At 45.2% G+C, this 20943-nt stretch overlaps 1 protein-coding gene across 1 annotated transcript in view; it reads left to right on the forward strand.

Annotated features, from left to right (window-relative positions):
- The window catches only part of myo9aa (myosin IXAa), a 56834-nt gene that overhangs the window by 28455 nt on the left and 7436 nt on the right, over positions 1–20943 (forward strand). Inside the window, 25 exon segments of the mRNA XM_057013055.1 lie at positions 277–295; positions 298–370; positions 439–501; positions 2211–2310; positions 3366–3419; positions 4769–4866; positions 4972–5098; positions 5473–5562; positions 6660–6776; positions 7083–7217; positions 9586–9707; positions 10810–10951; positions 11063–11258; positions 12061–12180; positions 12809–12847; positions 13538–13613; positions 14104–14244; positions 14613–14652; positions 14751–14876; positions 15610–15690; positions 15853–15963; positions 17267–17389; positions 17924–18073; positions 18537–18841; positions 19198–20895. Of these exon segments, the coding sequence (XP_056869035.1) occupies positions 277–295; positions 298–370; positions 439–501; positions 2211–2310; positions 3366–3419; positions 4769–4866; positions 4972–5098; positions 5473–5562; positions 6660–6776; positions 7083–7217; positions 9586–9707; positions 10810–10951; positions 11063–11258; positions 12061–12180; positions 12809–12847; positions 13538–13613; positions 14104–14244; positions 14613–14652; positions 14751–14876; positions 15610–15690; positions 15853–15963; positions 17267–17389; positions 17924–18073; positions 18537–18841; positions 19198–20895 (4346 nt within the window).

The raw sequence follows: 20943 nt of genomic DNA on the forward strand, positions 1-20943 counted from the left end.
GGGGAAGTGCTGGACCGTTTTATTAAAACACAACCACTACAAATGTTCCGCGTGGCCACATGGATCTCATTACTAAGCCAGATTTATTCTTTTCCATTAGACCTGATGGCCCCAGACGCTGCTCCGTTGTAAAAAAAACATTATTAATCTGTGTTGGAGTGAGGGGAAAAGTCACCTCAAACCTGACCTCAGATGTCTGACACCAACCACTTCTTTATGTCTTCTTCGAACTGGTTGTCTGTTTTCACCATTGCACATCTTCCTGGTTTCCTGCAGGCATTTGGGAATGCCAAGACGCCCACAACAACAACTCCAGTCGCTTTGGCAAATTCATTCAGGTGAACTACCAGGAGAGCGGCACTGTGAGAGGGTAAGCAAGCAGCACTTTCATTCATCTATTGAGAGAAAATCTATTCAAACCCTTCTGTTGATTTCTAGAGCGTATGTGGAGAAATATCTCCTGGAAAAGTCGAGGCTGGTCTATCAGGAGCACAATGAGAGGTGAGAGAAGCACGATAAGAGATGTAAAAAGATGCTTCGGTCCTGTGGTGGTGCTGTGCAAGTTGACGTACGGATGCATAAACAAGATAATAGCACTCATGTAAGCGTCTGTATTAATGACTTCTGTTGCCTAGATTCAAACTTTTCTCTCTCCGTGACAAGTGTAGCATCAGGGAGCTTGTTTGGGTTTGCTTTCTTCTGGTCCATGAAGTGAGTAGCTCTAAGTGGGCCTGACACTAATGTGCTGGACCAGCTGGGACGGTCTGGGGAGGGTTATCCTCGTCATGGGGGGCTCACAGTGGGCCTCCTCAGTTCCTCACCTCTTATTGAGATGAATTGCTGACTCCAGGGCCATAAAATCATCTGGGTGTGTATCTGTGTGTGTCTGTGTGTTGTGGGGCTTTGCTCTCACAGCTGCTGCACAGGTTTGACCTTTAACCTTTGCGCTGCAGCGTAATGCCTCCATGTTCACAACCACACAGCATCACACACCCAAACTAGCATCAGGATTCCTCTCATGAGTTTGTCGCAGCCACATTTCCAAAGTGGTCCAGAAGAACTTTTAGACTTCAGTAATACGCAGACATTTGCTTCCGCACCAAACTTGGGCGTGACGCCTTCTTTGGTTGGATCACATCCCTCACTTCCTGCCAGCATTTTGACTCTGACTCCTGTCTTTTAATTCTAAATCAACACAATTTTGCTGCCCAACCAACAGTATGGACAGTGACATCGTGCTTTTGCTAAATCACATTTGCAGCAAGATGATATTGAGTCTGTTGCCATGGTAACATGCTCACCATTTAGGGTAATCACTGCTCATTAAGTTAAATTTGTGGCAGTTTATCTAATGCAGGTATTGCAATCAATAAACATGATAATACATAAAGATATAAAGATATAAAAATGTCTTTTTTTTTGCTGATGTCACAAATACCTTAGGGTGTGGTTGATGGCAACTTTTGGAGAAAATCACATCAGAACTTTGTAAAATTAAACTGTGTTTGACATCAACAAGCTGTGACTGACCTGGAGCAAAAAGTCATGGTATTTTGCAACAATAGACTTAAAAATCAAGCTCTGATTTTCATAAGTGTTAACATGGAATGGGGGGAAATAATGACATTAAATTGTACACAAGACACAACCAAATAACAGAGAAATGTTTCAGGAAAGAGCAGGAGGCTAAAACTTCAGGGGAAAATCAAACTTTAAACCTTCAAAAATAAGCACAACCAAGAAATATATGTCAGTTGTTGGGGTAAAACTCTGCAACAGTCGGAATACAGATCTTAAATAATGTTCAGACACATGTTTTTGGAATTTCACTGTTTCTACTGTCTTTGTAGCCATCATGAGCCTAATTTGAGCCTCATCATCATTATCGCCATTAATCATCTTGCCAATGCAGATGCGGAACCTTTAATTTTACTCTTTCATCTCTCTATTAGTGTCGTAACGTGTCCAAAAATAAAAGTGAGCAAATACACACCGTATAAAACATATAAAAATATGTTAACGTTTATATTTAGCCTTGATACTCAAATTTGTAGCTGACTCCTGGGCTCGGGGCCTATTTATTTCAAGCTTTTCTTTGCTTACCATGACCTTCTCCCCGTGTTTGTGCTCTCTTAACTCAAAAAAGTCACTCAAATGAAAACTGCGTGTCTTCATTTGTTGAGAAATTCTTTTGACGTTTGTTTTTTCAGAAACTACCACGTGTTTTACTACCTGCTGGCAGGAGCGAGTGAAGAGGAGCGAAAAGCCTTTCACCTCAAGAAGCCTGAAGAATACCATTACCTCAGTCAGGTGGGACAGAGACGGGATAACAACCAGAGATCCCACCCGGATGTGGCATGTTTATTTTTAAAGTTTGTGCCGTACACCCTCATTAACTGACTGCGTCTCTGCAGACAGAAAAAAGAGGAAATTTAGGACAAGGAGGCAACGCATTCCACATGTTCAACACCTGCTGAGCTGTTTTCTCCTCTTTATGTCAGGCTGTCACCATCACTGACACTCTCCCTCACGTGCACACCACCACTGACAAACCAGCACTGTAGATGATGGAACTGGTTTCTCATAAAAACTGCAACAAAGTTTTGATAAACACAAGTTTGGAATGTGGATGTTGTCGTAAACCTGTCGGAGTTGTTTTTATTTATTTATTTATTTTTTTAAACGTCCTCAATGTTCACGTAAGACACTGCCTGAGGTGTGCTTCCACTCTGCTGTGCTCAGGATAGTTTTCTGATTGTTGCACTCCTCCTCTTAATCTACAGCCACTTTAAGATGATATGAAATCTGTTAGTGATAAATCGCTAATCTTAACCCCGCCTGACGCTGAGGGGGGAGGTTTAAAACTGTCCAGAAGGCTCATACAGACACTGATAGAGTTAACAGAATCATGTGGTAACTGATTACAAATGTCATTTTCTAACACCTCTGCCGTTCGTTCCTGCTCAGGCTGGAATTTCAGGCAAAGCTGTGGCCACTTTAATGTAAAACAGAAGGCTGGAAGCTTTCATCGCTGGAGCAGGTTCATTTGTTTTAACATTACTGTAAATCTGGGATTTCCTGTTGGAAATCAATCATGGAGAATCTCTCAAGGCATTTTTTTAGCATTCAGACGCTAAATGTGCACGCATTCTTCAGCTCTTCTTTTCTCCCCGTTCTAAAGGCTCTAACTGCCCGCCACAGCTTTTCTGCCTCTCTGTGATTGTTCATCTTTAATCTAACCGCTCTCTCTGCAACGTAACAGCCCATTAGTTGCTCCCGAGCACGAGTGTAAATGTGAAGCGTGCGAGCCGTCAGCGGCTCCGTCTTTCTCGCCCCTTCTGTAAACTCTGCTTCAACATTTCCAGATGACAAAGCCGAGCCGCCAACTGCACTGGGACAGTTACTGTGAGAGCGAACCGGTCAGTATCTGTGCTTCAGCTGTGTCCGTGCGTCTGTGCCCGTCATCTACGTTTCCAGTCACCCGAGCAACCTGCAGCCACACCCCCTCCTGTCTCTGCCCCCCTCTGGTGCTTCTGAGTTTGTTTGTTTTTTCCAGTGTTTCCTGGATCGCTTTAGTTTGTGTCCTTTTTATCTGTTTGCTTTCCCTCAGGCTCCTTCGCTGAGTTTTTGTTGGCATGTTCAGTGGTCAGTGGGGCAGACAGGGAATGCTGTGTCAAGTAAATGACACTTCAGTGGACAAAAAAAGTGGCCAGTGTCACCAAAATCACAGGCCAAATTTGATTCATGATGCCAATGATCAAATACTGTCTCTGGGATTATCTTCTGACTCTTTTGCTTCTATATTATTTGCAGCATTGCCCATCTTACCTTGTTTTTCTACTTTACTACAGCTTTTACCGCCGTCTGAAATTAAGTTTTAATGAACTCCCACAGCCTGTTGTGTCATTATGAGATGACGTCTTGCAGCGGTGGCCTGAATCAGGAAGGTTTAAAAAAACAAAAAACAGATGTTTTTCTTGGTTTTGCACAAAAAGATATCATCACATGTCTGAAAAAAACTAAATATCTAAAACTGATGTGTTACAGTGATTACATGCGTGCTGGTTCCGACTACACTGACAGATTGTTTTCACTGGAAAAAGATCTAGAGTGCGACTTTTTGTAAATAAATGTCGATTTCCTCGCTATGGTGGGAGACGGATGGTTGAGTGTGAGTTTGTGAAGCGTAGAGAGGAAGAGGCGTGTTGGTGTAAGTGTGAGGCTCCTCTTCTGTGTTTGCCTTTTTGAGGTCTCGGTATGTGATAATTATGGCAGCCGGAGTGGAGCGAGCAGACCTCACATTACTGAGGAGAGTGGGAGACCAAACGCTGGTGCTCCATCTGGAAAAAACATATTTTTTGATAGAGTATGTTGTTGTGTTGACATGGGTTCATACAACAGTAATGATGAGAGTGCAGTCATTTCTGCTGCTGCTCACCCTCCTTCCCTTCTGTCTCCTGAAGCATCCTGGACAGGCTTCCACACATTTTACTGGATCCGTCTGTCCTCGTCTGTGCACTGCTAAAAGCTTCTTAATGATAGCTTATTTGAGATTGAGCCTCGCTTCAGTCCACTCTGCTGCTTTGTTATAGCTGTAAAGTAAACTTTAAAACTATTTTAAGTACTTTTGCCAGAAACTCTGTAAACATTTATGAAGTTGCTGGTCAACAGTCGTCACCCATTCTTCCTCAGCTTCGCGGCGCCTTGTTATTAGTTGTTTCTGGCTTCTGAACCGAGCTGTTGTAACCCGATTGTTGCTGTTTTGCAGGACTGCTTCACAGTTGAGGGAGAAGACCTAAAGCATGACTTTGAGAGGCTTCAGCTGGCCATGGAGATGGTGGGGTTTCTTCCAGCCACACGGAAGCGGTGAGTTGCTCTGAAGATCCCTGCACAACATGCAGCGGCATTGGTGAAGCGCTTCTAAATATCCACAAATGGCTCCTGCTGACTCCTCGTCTCCTTCACGTTAAGGATCTTCTCGCTGTTGTCAGCCATCCTTCACCTGGGCAACATTCGCTACAAGAGGAAGACTTACCGGGATGACTCCATCGACATCTGCAACCCAGAGGAGCTGCCGGTGGTGTCAGAATTGCTGGAGGTATAGAAAAAAAGCCCCACACATTATCTGAATGTGTGTTTAAATAAAGCCGGACACACGCGTGTGGGGCACAATACCTGATCTGAGCTGTGACGATCTGTGCTGAGCAGATCATAAAAAGACATAGTGGACTACGGTAAAGATGTAAACACAACAAAAACAATACAAGAATTATATGTTTTGTGTGAAATGCGGAGGGTTTTCAATGTATATATCACAATAAATGACTTTAATAAGCTGCCTGCTGGTGCAGAGCTGTCCCATATCCTTTAAACTGTTTTAAATAAATCAACTGACCAGTTTTTAAACCAGTGAATGGCTCTAAAATGGAGTTTAAATAGTTAAACTCATTCTGTTTTTCCTGCCATCTTCAGGTCAAAGAGGAGATGCTGTTCGAAGCTCTGACAACGCGGAAGACGGTGACAGTCGGGGAGAAGCTGATTGTTCCTTACAAACTGTCTGAGGTGATCCTTTATCTTCACCTCAAGTAGAGTTGGAAAAACTACCACACGCAGGATGTATTTTAAAATATAGTAGTTGCAAGACTTTCAGAGTAGTTAGTGGAATTTTAACTTTTGGATTCAGCTCTAAAAAGAGACTGAAATCATTTCAAGTTTGCGCTCCTTTATGCAACCAGGACCATTTTGCCAAGTCAAAAGCAGCTTCTGGATGGTCTCGCTCTTGACCCGGCTGTGTTCACAGGACAGAGCTCGCCACTCCCGGGTCCCGTCCTCCTCTTCCTTCTCTTCCTCCCCTCCCTCCTCTCCCTCCCAGCTTATGAACGCACTTACTGTACAAACACACTTCCACTGAGCTCTGAAGTCTCTCTTGAGAGATGCGAAAACATTTCGAGTCCCTCTCCAGCGATCAGGCCCCGAGTCTGAAAACAAACATGCTGCGGTCAGTGGAAAAGAGCAACATGGCTCTAACATGGGCTGTGATGCTGCACACATAACCAGTTAGGGCAATTAATACAAAGTCTCCCATGCCATGATGGGAAATACGCGCTGCCACAACGGCCACAGCCCATAGCAGCCAGTTAGAGCTTCAGAAGACCTTTAATAGGAATAAACAGCCATAGTTTGGTTAACAGACTGGGTGGTCTCTGTGTAAATATTGCTCCAACAATCACAACAATCTCATTGCCTGTCAACCGAAATCACATGCGATACAACCTCAAAGAAATCAGAGACTTTCTGTAATACGTCTTCTCCATTTTATAACACTTATGGGGCCGTTTCCTCCAACATGTTTAAAATTCAACTTCCTCCCACTAATGAAAAGCTTATGTGTCATTAGAGCCTAAAATAACATCTGTCCCGACGGACGGAGGACATATTTGGTCTTGTGGAGCTAAAATAGCGCAAATTTCTGTTATTCGTTTTGAAGGAATTTTATCAGCTAATGAACACTTCTTGTTTGTTTGGTTTCTGGAGAGCATGAATGCAGCGAGGTCAAATCTTTCCACAGTACGCATCACTGAGGACGAGACATTCTCGACTCATAAAAGAGAAACTGTGTTTCCAGTGATGAAAAGGAATTTGTGTTTCTGCTTCTTCAGGCTGGTACGGTGCGAGACTCCATGGCCAAGTCTCTGTACAGCGCTCTGTTTGACTGGATCGTCTTCAGGATCAACCACGCTCTGCTCAACGTCAAGGACCTGGTGGAGACCACCAAGGTGGGTCCACACACGCAGGGTTGAACAGAATAAACTGGATTTGGATTGGATTTTTTTTTGAGTTGACCAAATTGCAGAAGGTCCAGGTTTTTGGTCTGGAATCAACACCAGAGTTTGAAGTTCAGATTAATCACGAATGATGCAGCCAGGATGTTTTTAACCACGTTATCAAGCTTATGGTTCCATTTTGAGAGCTGTTTTAGATGAGTAATTGCAGTAGGGATATGTTGTTGGTCCTCACCATCCAGGTAATGTCTCATAATGAATGTGTAGCTCCTTGGTGATGCCTCTGTTCCCCTGCTTCAGATCTTGTCCATCGGAGTTCTGGACATTTTCGGTTTTGAGGATTACGAGAACAACAGCTTCGAACAATTCTGCATCAACTTTGCCAACGAACGTCTGCAGCACTACTTCAACCAGCACATCTTCAAGCTGGAACAGGTCAGACCGATTCAGCAAAGTGTTATGGTTGTTGGAATGGTCTGAGAAAGCTCATACAGCACAGCCACTAAACAGAAAGCTACGTTGTCACCTGGTCAAGGTGGCAACGTGCATAACGGGAGGCTTTTTTCATCCTGCACAGCAACTCAGGTGAAGGTGCCTCCCAGATGTTATTCCAGATATAGTGGAGATTATCCAAATATGGGAAAAGGATTAATATTGTGAATTGTTATGGTGTCGTTCTCCTCCTCCTTCTCCTCCTCCTCCTCCCGGACCACTGCAGACCCGTAGTTAACATTACTTCCAAGCCATTTTAGGGTTACATAGTGATTTATTTTCTCATAAATATGATTTTCAAGGGTTGGAAAACTGAAACTTGTCTTTGATGTGGTGTTTTTGCAGACGTGTAGATGGAGTCATTTAGCATTTCAAAGGAGAAGCCTGATTCTTATCCCGTAAGCACATACATTAGTGACGCTGGAACAATATAGGAATGCTTTATCGCATTACGCAACCATGTCAGGGGAGACGCCGGCCGTCCTGTGACTCCACTGCCCCTCCTTTGACCGCCCCTGCTGAGGTAGTACGTATGTTCACTTAAGTGAACTGATTTAACTTCAAAGGCCTTTTTTAGCGTCTCGCTCTTGCAGCTTTGCCCCTAAGTTAAACATTGTGTTTGCCTTCAGATCGCCTGAATCAGCAGCTTGTCCCAACATGTTTGAGGGGCTTTCTTTGGCTTCACGAATTATGTCGAAACTTGAAGGGCCGCGGCGTCGGGCCCTCCTCTTTAGTGCAGAGGCAGTTGTTCTTAAAGGCCACGGTCTTATCGCTGCGCCATAAACTGGTAGATTTATGCGGGAGATGCTTCAAAGGTAATGTTTTCGGAGGTTTAAGTGACGGGAGAGACAGAATTATTGTGGTACAGATAAGAGCTTCTCAGATTTGTTCCCCAGCAGATCTTCTGTAAATGCTGAAGAATGACATTTTCTAAGCTTCACAAAGCTACAAAATGTGTCGAGTCTTCCTGGTGGATCTCAGGCAGCGCTAGTTTGATAAATGGATTTCTGTTGGCTTTTTTTCTTCCTTCAGTGGATTGATTTTTTTTTTCAGATATTCAAGAGTTTTTCAGCAAATTGAAAAACTTTCAGAGTCAGGGACCGTCGAAGTCAGAGATGGCTCAGATAAAGAAGCACAAGTTTGAGGTGATGGAGTCAAATTTAACCTTTGAGTCCTCTAATGTACGGAAAAATCAATGAGCACCAGCGAGGCGGCCCGAACGCCTCTAAAACTGATCCAGCCAGAATAGTTTGTCCAAGAGCCGGCGTGTTTCATATTTCCGCTGAGGCCAGCTTCACGCCCCCGTCTACAGTTACAGTAGATTTCCATTCATCCGTCCACCAGCGAGTCACTGTCAGAGCCACCGGGGCTGCACGCTTATCCAGGGTGAAGTTGGGAAGTTAGAACACTTGAACTGGGATTATCTCAATTTCTCTTCTGCCAGAGCCTGTGACACACACACACACACACACACACACACACACACACACACACACACACACACACACACACACACAGAGTTTTGTTGGACTGAATTATTGATGCAGACATTTAGACTCCTGATTGAGACGATGCTGATCTGTCAGATTTATCTTTCTATTGGAGACCTCCAGTCCTTCTGCTCAGCCAGAAACAAACCAACAAACTTTATACTTACAGCTTGGTAACTAACCGTATATTTTGCTTTGAAAACATTGGTGACTTTGCATTGGGTTTTCAAGGTTATAGATCCTGTATAATATCTTCCATTTTAGACATCCTACAAACAATTTTTAATCATTGAGAGACCTACAAATTGTATGAGAATAAGCTCCAACATTCCAATTGTCGTGGTAGAAGCACCTGATGATCATATCATCATGCTTCTGTTAGTTTCATTTATAGTTACACATTTACTTTGTGGAGCTCCAGCCTGTGAAGGGGAAGGAGCATTTGACCTTTCGTCCCCCAAAGACAAGAATGGCAGCGCTTGTTCTTATCAATCCTCCTCTGGATTAAGTTCTTGGTTAGTTAAATCTCTTTCTCAAGACCCGAACTTTTATGAAGAGAGAAGCTAATCACCTCATTACTAGACCCAAACGAAGCCGCACAAGTTCGGCCGGATGTGTCAACAAATTCATTTGTTTTACAGTTTTGTTCATTTCAGTTGAGGCCATTTTTACATGAAATGACCGGGCTAAGAGTGAGTGGTTACTCTTTTGTTCCTGAGCATAGAGGCGACTGCTGAAATGAGATCTGGTGAACTAAACGTTAGCAAAAAGCCCTTCCTGTGATAGTTGAAGATGAAATCAAGCTGTTTGTGTCTGTGCAGGAGGAATACAGGGCCGAGGGCATCAGCTGGCACAACATCGACTACATTGACAACACGGGCTGCATTAACCTCATCAGCAAGAAGCCCACGGCGCTGTTCCACTTACTGGATGAAGAGTGCAAGTGAGTGTGTTTCACTAGTCGTGGTCTTTGACGTCCTGATGTAAAAGCACATTGGAGCACAATCAGAAAGGCTTCTGCAGAGGCAACAGACAGGAAACACCAGCCCTGAACTGACTGGCTGATTGTTTTAAAGTATCGCGCCCCCTAGTGGCCGCATGCACTTCAGCCACCTGTGTTGGTTCTACACACAATTAACAAGGGACTTATTATCTTGTTATCTTCCGCTTATCCGGGTCACGTAGGCAGCAGTCTCAGCGATGATGCCCAGACTTCCCTCACCACAAATACTTACTCCAGCTCTTCTGGGAGTATTCTGTGGCGCTCCCAGGCCAGCTGAGAGACAGTGTCTCCAGTGTGTCCTGACTATAGACTGACCGGTAAATCACCACATAACCACGGAGGCTGTCTGCTCCATCTTTCCCCGACTCGTGAACAAGCCCCCGAGATCCTTTAACTCTTGAGTCAGGGTCAGAATATATACCAGTACTGACTCCTACCTACTATACACATAAATTGATTTTCTCTGTGGAATAAAATGTCAGCAATCCAGAATTTTGTATGTGAAGCAAGATTGATTTTACACTGTTGTGTTCTGACTGTTACACTTGCAGCAGCCACACAGGTTCTGCTCTGGAAGGTGAAACCCAAATTTAGTGGGTAATAACAAACGTTAGAGCAATCTCCATTCCTCCACAGTGGGGTGTGTTACATGTTTTCATCCACTTCTCCCAAATTTAATCTTTTTGCCTTTGTGACTGTGCTGCAGCTGTTTTTACAGACAGTATTGCCTCCCTTCTGGAAACTCTGTGGCGGTGCTGTTTTGGTAGCTCAGGTTTCCCCCAGTTTCAAACCCCCTGGTGCCTTTCTCTCCCCCTCTCCACTTCCAGTAAGCTGCTGAGTTTCTGCAGAATTTGAGTCTCAGAACTGGAACTGAGCTCCTGACGAGATAAAAGCTCCACATGTATCCCATGAAGGAAATATTCATAATTAGAAATCTCTGGAAGTTAAAACTGAATAGAATTTAAAATTGCGTCATCCTGCAGCAGCAGGATACACAGAAAAAACACACTTCTCCACATCTATTTTTATTCCTATTTTCTAGTTTCCCTCAAGCGACCAATCAGACCTTGTTGGATAAATTCAAGCGGCAGCATGAAGGAAACAGCTACATCGAGTTTCCTGCCGTCATGGAACCCGCCTTCATCATCCGACACTATGCTGGCAAAGTCAAGTATGGCGTCAAGGTCAGTGCCTTATTCACCAGTCTGTAATTTTATTTAATTTTTTTGGAAAATTGTGTCGAATAAAAAGCTATAAATAATAATAATACAATAAGCTAAGCTCCTCTCACTCAGGATTTCAGAGAGAAGAACACTGACCACATGCGTCCAGACATCGTAGCGCTGCTAAAGAGCAGCAAGAACGCCTTCATCTGTGGGCTGATGGGCATCGACCCGTCTGCCATGTTCCGCTGGGCGGTCCTCCGAGCCTACTTTAGGGCCCTGGTGGCTTTCAGGGAGGCTGGGAAGAGACACACGCAGAAGAAGACTGGTGAGCTCTGAGGCTTAGAAGCTAGATTAAGAATTATGTTCAGATGAACAATGTAAGGTTTAGCCTGTTTATCAGACAGCCTGATGGGAGGTTAGTCTCTTTTCCATCTGTGCACATTCAGCACAAGTAAATAAAGATGACAGACATGTTTATAGTTTGTATGGATGTCTCTGTAATGTTTGCTGGCATTTTGGAATAATTTCACATTTCTCTTTTTTTTTGTATGATGTAAAGTAGCCAAACAATTAGCATTGCTAAAATGCTAACATTAGCTGATTCTTATTAATGTGCTCTAATCCATTACCATGCAGAGTAGAGTCAATACGTGTCATGCATTAGTGATTTAGTCTCTTTTCTTTCATTTAAATGTCCATCATCCATGATAAGTTGTGCCTCATCCGTCACTGCTGTGCGTATAAAGCTAATGAAGCTCCCATTTCAAGATTCAAAGTTTTATCATCGTGTCAGAAAACAGCTTGGCCTGTTTCACAAGTGACGTGTTAGAAATCCTTCATCTATACAGACAGTTTGTTTTATGAATAATTGCGGATTACTTTAAACGTCAACACACAAAACTAAGATCGCATCCTGTTGCTGCCACCAACCCCAGTTTGAAATGTCAGTCATTTTCTCTCCAGAAGTCTTGCACAGGTATCTTCTACAGTAGACAGCTGCATCTCTCCATCTGTCCTTCTTCGCTGTCTAATCTGTCATTTCTGTCTCCTTCTCTTCCCCTCTCTTCTCCTTCCTTTGTGTATTTTCCCTCTCTTCTTTCTTCTTTCCTGTGTTTTGCTTCTCCAAGGGCATGATGACGCTGCTCCCTGTGCAGATTTGAAAAGTGTGGATAGTTTTAGCTTTCTGCAGCACCCTGTGCATCAGAGAAGCTTAGAGATCCTGCAGAGATGCAAAGAGGAGAAGCACAGTAAGGCTGCCAATACGACGACTAACATCCACTCCTATGTTCTGGGTTGGGGAGATCGTAGGCACGAGGCCGACCAGCATCACTGACCTAATTGCAACCAGCTTCTATGCAGTCAGACCTGCCAAAATTGAGTTGATCCATAACAATGATTTCATTTATTGAACAGCTCTTATTTGCTCGACTTAGACTAGATGCTTGTTGGCCTTCGCTCTGTTTGCCTCCCTCTTCACCTCCTCCTGTGTCACTTAACATGCACATGTTCTCAGTCTTGACTTTATTCAAGAGCTTCAGCCATCTTCTTAAAAACACTGTTAGTCAGCAGCTAGCATGCATGGAAGGCCTGGTTGTGTTGTTGGAAGCAGTGATGACACGCCTGTCCGCTGGCCAGGAGGGTGCATGTGCTTGCCCACGCATGTCTGTAATCACTGTCACTAATCCCACGTAGGCTGGTGGTGGTGGTGTTAGGGGACAGATGAGGGGGTGGATGAACACGAGTGTGAATATCGTTGTCACTAACATGGGTTCACAGGTGCTCACACACTCACAGACCCTCCCAAGCTTCTCTCAGAGTTCCTGGTTTCATACATGGGTGTGTTCTGTTGTCTTTTTGTTTTGTGCCACCTCGCAGCTCCAGATGAGAGTGAGCAGAGTGATGAAACAGAAAACGGTACAGTTTAGTCGTGCGAGACCTGAAGTAGGCTAACACACAGGCTAGATTTGATTCCTCATCTCTGTGACCTGCGATGGAAGATTGTTTCTGCCAATGTGACATCAGGTGTTATTCCTTATCATGAGAAACCCAAAAAACAACAACAATCTAAAAATCTCTATTTTAGTTGATGGTGATTTACTTCTGTGGTATTATTAGAAACTTTTCAGCGGTCAAATCTAAATTTAAAAAAAGCAAAGTGAACCCTTCAGATGCGGAGCAACTAAAGTGTGTCGTCATTTTAAAATACCGTACTCAAGGTTAAAGTTAAAGTAATTATTTTGACAAAGTCATCTTTATTTTAACACTTTCTCATTATTTAAATGCATTGGCAGAAATTGACTTCCATTCCTACAGGATTAGAGTAAATACTGTGTACACACAATCAAAGTGACTTATGTAGATAAAATAATAGTGTTACAGTATCAATTAACAGGCCTAAAATTCTCGACTAAACTCAAGTTTATCTCTACTTCCACACTAACATCTGAATTTAACAGATTTCTCAACATGACATCATCTGCAGTACATTTCTTATGAAGGCGCTCTGTCGTAACACTGGTGTGTGGGGAGGATTTCCGTCTGTTTCGTGTGCGTCTGTGGGGTTTTTATTTGTCATGTGTTGCCAACAAGTCTGTCTGTGACCAGGTGTGACCAGAAGGAGTCCACGAACGCCGCTGTCGGACCTTCAGGGAAGCAACACCATCAACGAAAAGTCGCCACGGTGAGAAAATGTGTTCGTGGCCCGATTCGGTTGCTTATATCTGCCTCTGGGATGATGAGAGACTTCAAAACAATGAGCTGCAAGTGTTGGGTGACCCCCAACATTGTTCTTATACCCCCTGCTGTCTCCCCAGTCCAGCACCTCCTCTAATTAGCTGCGACTGGTCGACTGGCAGAAGGCGTCTTTTGTTCTGCAGTATCTCGCTGTGAAGTCAAATCCCATCTCTTTTAGATGTGATGTGCAACCTTCAAGCTATCGCCGTCCACTAAACCCTGCAGCTGCTTTCTCCATGATGTAATGGGAGTATGGACATAAAAACAGTGGATTTATTAGGGTTCAACGTGTAATTTAGTATCAGAATAAACTAAATAACAAATAAATGCCACTAAAGATGGAGGGGAGCCGTGGATCTAATATCCGGGATTAATGCAGCTGCTGTTGTGAAATATGATGGAAAGGTTCTTATTTTGGATGACGGTTCTGTCTGTAGGGCTTCTCCCCGCCTCGGCTGGAACGGGCGCGTGGGTCGACAGAGCCGTTTATCCTCCAGCAGCTCCACCGCGGAAGACGACGGCATCTTCATCAACTCGGCCAGCAGCAAACTCCTGGAACGAGCGCACGACATCCTCATGTCAGTAACAGCCCGCACTCATCAGAACCAGCTCCACTGTTTTCCCCCTGATTTTAATCCCTTCAATTTAGTTTTATTAGCTATTTCTGTCTGGAATGTGACGTGGTTAAAACGCCCTGCCCAGCTAAATTGTCCTTAACATTCTTAGCAGCTCTGAGGGGGTGTTTTCCCACTGACCCTGCCCTTTGACCCCTGACCTCAACAAGTGAAAGGAGAATTTCTCCGCAGGGATGAATTAAACTGACTTTAGTGACAGCTCCTTTGGGAGTGCTTTATGGAAGTAGTTAATCATTGTTTTAACCAACTGAAGATCTGTTTTTCTTGAAAGGAGCTAAAACTGCTCAATTAACTTCTTTTTTCACAAACAGGAGGAACAAAAACTACAAGTCGAAGCCGGTTCTCCCGAAGGTAGCGTGCACCTGTAACTGAAGGAGGCTGCAGGTTATCTGGAGCACAATTATTATTATTATTATTATAATTCTTAACAGCGCTTAATTTCACGCCAGCAGCATTTACTCAACGTGAAGTCATTGAAGTACCTCAGCAACCTGACGCTGCCTGACCGCATCACCAAGTCCCTGCTCCACCTCCACAAGAAGAAGAAGCCGCCCAGCATCAGCGCACAGTTCCAGGTCAGGAACGGCAGCGATCAATGTGGAGCCTGCGTTAGAATCACACGGCCAGCCTCAGTGGTAGAGGGGATTCTCCCTCCAGCTGTGAATGTAATATAAGAGCAGCCGCTGCAGCTGGCTGTGGGTGGACACGGGCCACGACCCACTGTATTTGTTCACGTGTGTGAAGTCTCTTAGGTAGGTCTCACACCCACACAGAAATACTCAAAGCTATGACTTGATGTCTGGGAATTGATGTCAGGAATCGACAGCATTTAGATGAATACACACGTAACTGATAAATCACTTAATGGCCAGTTACCAAGGCAGCGAACTGGTGACAACGCTGCCCCCCAGGTTTGGTGCTCGGTCCTGCAGTGACAGCCTGGTCAGCATGTGAGCACCCAGCCTGGAGTTGTGTGTTGTTGGAGAGCGCCGAGGCCCCTCTGGCAGCCAGCTCCGGCCTCTCTGCTTCCATGACTTCATTTCCCACATCCTGTGCTGCATTGATTGCTTTAATCTCTAGTGGAGGGGGGAGGTTGTATTCCTCCATCCACTGATTTATCACACACATGCTGGCACATGTGCGCAGCACGTCTCCTCTTCTTTGGAAGACATATTGATAATAGAAATGAGAGTTTAAAGCACCGATCAAGGATCCGCGTGCCGGCAGGGCCACCTGACTCACATCACGCCTCCTGCTCTGCTGTCTGTCCTAAAGTGTGACTCGCTCTCCCTGTGCTCCCTGTCACAGGCGTCCCTCAATAAACTCATGGAGACTCTGGGTCAGTCCGAGCCTTATTTCGTCAAGTGCATCCGCTCCAACGCAGAGAAGGTGGGACCGCTGCCTCCTGACCGCAGCAATTTTGAACCACATTTTCTTACGTTTAGTTTGATATTGGGACTTTCTAAGTCTGTTCATCATTTTCATCTCTTCTGCTGTCGCTTCTCCTTTTTCCTCCTGTGGTCCTTCCACATGTTGTTTTCTCTCTCACAGCTGCCTTTAAGATTCAATGATAACCTGGTGCTGAGGCAGCTGCGTTATACGGGCATGTTGGAGACCGTGTGCATCCGACAGTCAGGCTACTACATCAAATACAGCTACAAGGTAAAACACACATGTCGTTTGACCTTAAATAACCATAGTTTTTAGGTGTGTGTGTGGATGGTGGGGGCAGGCAGGCAGCCATCTCAGGCTGGGAATGATGTCACCTGTGAGCACTATCCCACAATGAATCAATCAGGTTGTTTTGTTATTTTAATGCTGATTGGAAATGAGCCTTGGAGGGAGACTTTTAGGGGAAGTCTCACTCCTACACACATTTGGGCTTCCAGTTACCACTTTGTGGTTTTGAATGTTCGTTTGTTCAGATTTTAGCCAAACATTAAGTCACTTTGTGAGTCAGTCCAGCAGATTTTCCCATGAAACCATGTGACTTGTTATTGAAATTCTGAAGACTCGAGCAGCATCACGATCACTCGTCTACGGTCTATAGACAGGGTTATATATATATTCCTGTCTTGTATGCCACAGTTAATTTGTATTTATTTGCACAATAAATGTGTCCCTTCTGCTTTACAGTATAAAATAGAACACCATGTCAAATCATCATCATTACTCAGAATAAATATGCTCAATAAATTTTCTGTCTTCATTTTTGTGCTGATAATAAAGTAGGCAGACTTTGCACCAACATGTCTCGAAGCCCTGACGAACCTGATCCAGCAGGTTTAGTGTGGAGATGGTTCTTCAAGCTTGTCGTGCTTTGTTGAAATGAAATCTGTGTGTGTGGGAGTTAATGTGTGTTTATTAACGGGACACCAAATGGGCCGGCGGGTTCTTCTCATCAGTCTGCTCGGCTCCCTCGGTGCTGGATTTCTTGGATCTGGTTTTTCAACATGTGACTTTTGACTTTAAAAGCTATAAAAGTGACTTCTAAACTTTTAAACTCTTGCTTTCGATGAGCTCACTTGGACATTTTTAGCATCAGACATCACCTAAAGCGTATTTAGAGCTGCGGTCAGGACTAATGAGAAATATTTTGGCCATGGTATCATATTGGGGGTCTGTGCTCGTCGCAGGACTGCGCAGAACAGAGCCTGTGCTTTGTCCTGTGGTCCCTTAAACACTCCCTGTTGTTGTAATAGCATAAACATAGCATCTGTTCCCCTGTCCACCCCCTGTAGCCCAGGGTGCAGATCGTATTGGCCTCAGACAATGAGCCTCAGTTTGACGAGTGGGTGTTTGGCATGATGTTTGTACCCCTGTGAATTTGGACACGTGGCTTTAACTATTCAAGATGCTGCAGTGTGATTGATTGATCAGCTTCAACAGAAAATAAGTAAATAAAATCTACAACGGAAGTCGCTGTTTCTCAGTGTTTCATTCACTTTCTTTACTCTTGTGGTAGGATTTTGTGCATCATTTCCGCGTGCTGCTCCCTGAGGGCGCTGCTGCCACCAGAGAGGGCATCCAGCTGTGTCTGGACCAGCTCGACCTGGAGTCAGAAGGCTACCAAGTGGGAAGAACTATGGTAATAATCCCCGTGTTCCTTTTTCAATGTTTCTAAGCTTTTCAGAAATGGTGAAAATGAGCTGCAGGAGTTTCAATGTAAATGATTCAAAGACAAATATCAATTAATGACAGTGAAGACAGTGGTTCCTGTCCTTATCAGAGCGTTTCATGATGTTGCCTCACTTGAAATATCTCAGTAAATTAAATTTTTGCAGTCGATGATTCAGGTATACAAAAGCAGCCCATTGTTGTTGGGGTCTTAAATGACTGGGTGGGTAATTTATGCCCACATTATCTATAAATACAGCCCTAGACAGGCGAGAATGACGGTACTGGGGAAAATCTTGTGTTACCTAAAAACATCCCTCCTCTGTGAAGAAGAATGTAATGAGGACCAGACAGTGGGTCCCATATTTGGAAAGTCCACCCTATGAATGAGGCGGTGGAGTCAGTGTAATTAGACTCCACATATGAGCATACTTGTGACAGATTATCCAGGTATTTTAGGCTGTGTATATCACTTGATGAAGTTCTCTGTGGTTCCTCCCCCCAGGTGTTCTTGCGTGAGGCGGCCCGTCAGCGGCTCCAGAGCCTGCTCCACCGGGAAGTCCTCAGACTCATCGTCACGCTGCAGCGGCGGTTCAGAGCTCTGCTGGAGAGGAAGCACTTTGTCAGGATGAGAGAAGCCGCAACCTGCATCCAGGTAGGTAACAGAGTGGTCGGCGTACAAATCTGCTGGTTTCTGGCTTTGTTCTTACAGTTTTATAGCCAAATTTGACCACAAGATAATATATATATATCAGTGTTTCAGTTACCATTAACTGCACATTTTTGTGTACAAACTAACAAATACTTGTATGTTAAATGGTTCCTTCAGTGTGAGAAAGCCCTACGGGTTAAGGCCCAACAGCACCCCCTAGTGGTAGGAAGAGAAGTGCAGTTAGTCCAAGTCGTGATGGAAGAATTTTAGCCTGTATTTGAATTTATGTGGTTTCAAAATACAAGCTGAAACTTTTTGACAGTTTTTAAGATCCTTAAACTGATAGCTATATCAATATGTGATTACAGATGATGTAAAATAGTTCAATTTATTTTCTCAAGTTCATATACTGTAATTGTCTCCTACAAATGCAAATAGATAATAGGTTAATAATGTATCTCCTCAGAAATGGTGGCGTTTGTACAGACGTGTTGAAGTGGAAGACGTCGACCCTGCTGTCCAGGAGGGGGCAGCAGTGTGTCTGCAGTCCCATTGGCGAGGCTACATTGAGCGTCAGCGATTTAAGCTGTCGAGGGAAGCTGCTCTGGTGCTGCAGAGGGCCTGGAGATTAGAACTGCATCGGCGCTGCTCAGCAGCTCTGGTCATTCAGGCCGCCTGGCGCTGTCATCGGGCCAGAGAAGCCTACCTGCATCTGTGTACGACTGTGGTACAACTACAGGCGATAAGCAGAGGCTACCTCTCCAGGCAGAAGTAAGCAGTCAAGCAACACTGCTTTTGAAATCTTAATAAAAGTTGTTTTTTTATATATACAGGGAAAGGTTCAGTTTAAAGAATGCAATTCAGATGGCTTGAATTGCTCAAGCTAACGAAAAACCAGATTAAACTTTGTACACCGCTCTGGAAGTGTTTTTGCTCGTTGTGTTTAGGGGATAGACTTGGACGTAGCATTATGCAACAACCCAACCAAAATCAGCTCTGCAATCAGCTGAGCTGCTCAGAACGAGAATGAAACAAGACCAGAAGTTGCTCGAGGTTGCGAAACTCTGTGGATAACCATTAAAAATGCATCCTGGTTGAAGTTGTAACTGTATTTTTTTGATTGACAGCTTCAAAGCCCTCAGAGAGCAGAGACTAAAGGACAAAGAGGAGGAGCAGGAGAAACTGCTTCATCTGCAGAATGGACAGGTGAGTCTCTCACCTGCAGATGAAGAAGGACCACCTGAGAGAATCATGGGGTTGGGTCTCAGCACGTGGGAGGAGCGCTTCAACCAGCAGCAGGATATAAGCCTCGGCAGCCACGGGCAAGCAGATAAACTGGAAGAAGAACGTGCTAAGTCAGAAGAGAATGCCTCCGTGGCCGAACTTGAAGCACCGTATTCAGTCCCGACACATGCAGTGGTGGTGCGAGAAAGGTCCCGGACCTTGGATGAGCCCAGTCAGAAAACTACTCGAGCCAAGAGGGAGAGCCGCCGGATGAGGGAGCTGGAGCAGGCTAAGTTCAGCCTGGAGCTCCTCAAAGTTCGGGCAACCGGGGGCAGTGCTTCATCGCCACCGGAGGAACGCCGCTGGTCTTTAGAGCTGATGCCCTCATCCCCACCTTTCCGTTCTCCTCAGGGAACACCCGACAGCCAGAGCTCCAAAGGCAGCTTTGAGCTCCTCGAATTGGATGAGGAGCCACCAAAGGCGGTAGAGGAGGCGTTGGACAGCGAGGACCTCTGCTCCCCTATTTCTGAACCTCACATAGAGGTTGGTTCAACATGCCTGGTGGATCCTCCACTGGTGGATCCTCAAAGGTCAGAAAGTTCAGATGTTGACCAGACCAAAATGGACCCGGCAGTCTCCTCTGTCGCGACACATCCGCCCAAGATTGAAAACTACCTCCCTACGTTTTACGTCCCTACAAGTGAGAGCAGCACAGATTTCTCCTGTCCTGCAGAGGAGCCTCAGCAGAACACGGGGGCAGCCATCTTCACAAGCACCACTGTTACCAGGCCGCTGAAAGAGAGGAGAGAGTCAATACGGCGACCAGTGGTGGTGGTCATCAGTATGCAGAAAGAAAGCCCAGTGAGCCAGGAGCTAAAAGACCTTGTCCACCTACCTGGAGAAGTCCGAGACTCTGCAGGCCGCGTGGGAAAGTTGACACCATTACCACAAAAACAAGACCCAGCTCCTGCACTTCCAGGTCCCGTCCCCACACCTACCTCCACCAAAATGTCCAGCCAGATCGTTATAGAGAAGCTGGTGCGACTGAACGAGGAGAAGGAGGAGAAGCTGCGAAATCAGCAGCAGCAGAACGAGAAAGAGATGATGGAGCAGATCAGGCAGCAGAAAGAAGTGCTGGAGCGGCAGCGGCTTTGCTTTGCTCAGTACGAGAGGGACATGTTCGAGAAGCAGAGAGGAGAAGCTCTGCAGAGGATACAGCAGAGTCGGCACGGAGGGACGGAGGCGGACGCAGCAGCGACAGGTGGGACGGCCTCCAGACCCAGCTCCCCGCTGATCGAGAGGACGGCGGGGCTGGCTCCCCACGCCAGGACGCGGTCAGACTCCTCCCCCCCACCTTCTGATCTCCAGGAGCAGAAACCTCACCCCCAGCTGCCTCCCCCACCCGCCTCCGCTCCCAGAGAGCGACGCAGGCTCGTCGCTGAAGGCTGGGCGCCCAAACTCACGCTGGAGTCCAGAGACGGTGCAGCGACCAGAGTGAGAGCAAACAGGAAGCAGGCAAACAACCAGGTGACCACAGTCGGTCAAACGGACAAACCAGGAAACATCTTCTTCTCTCCCAATGACAAAGTCACCTTTGCAAAGTGAGTCGTTAAGAATATTGCTGCTTTTGAAATATTAATGTAAATGAA

This window comes from Takifugu flavidus, chromosome 2 (assembly GCF_003711565.1).
Source record: "Takifugu flavidus isolate HTHZ2018 chromosome 2, ASM371156v2, whole genome shotgun sequence".
Lineage (NCBI taxonomy): Eukaryota > Metazoa > Chordata > Actinopteri > Tetraodontiformes > Tetraodontidae > Takifugu > Takifugu flavidus.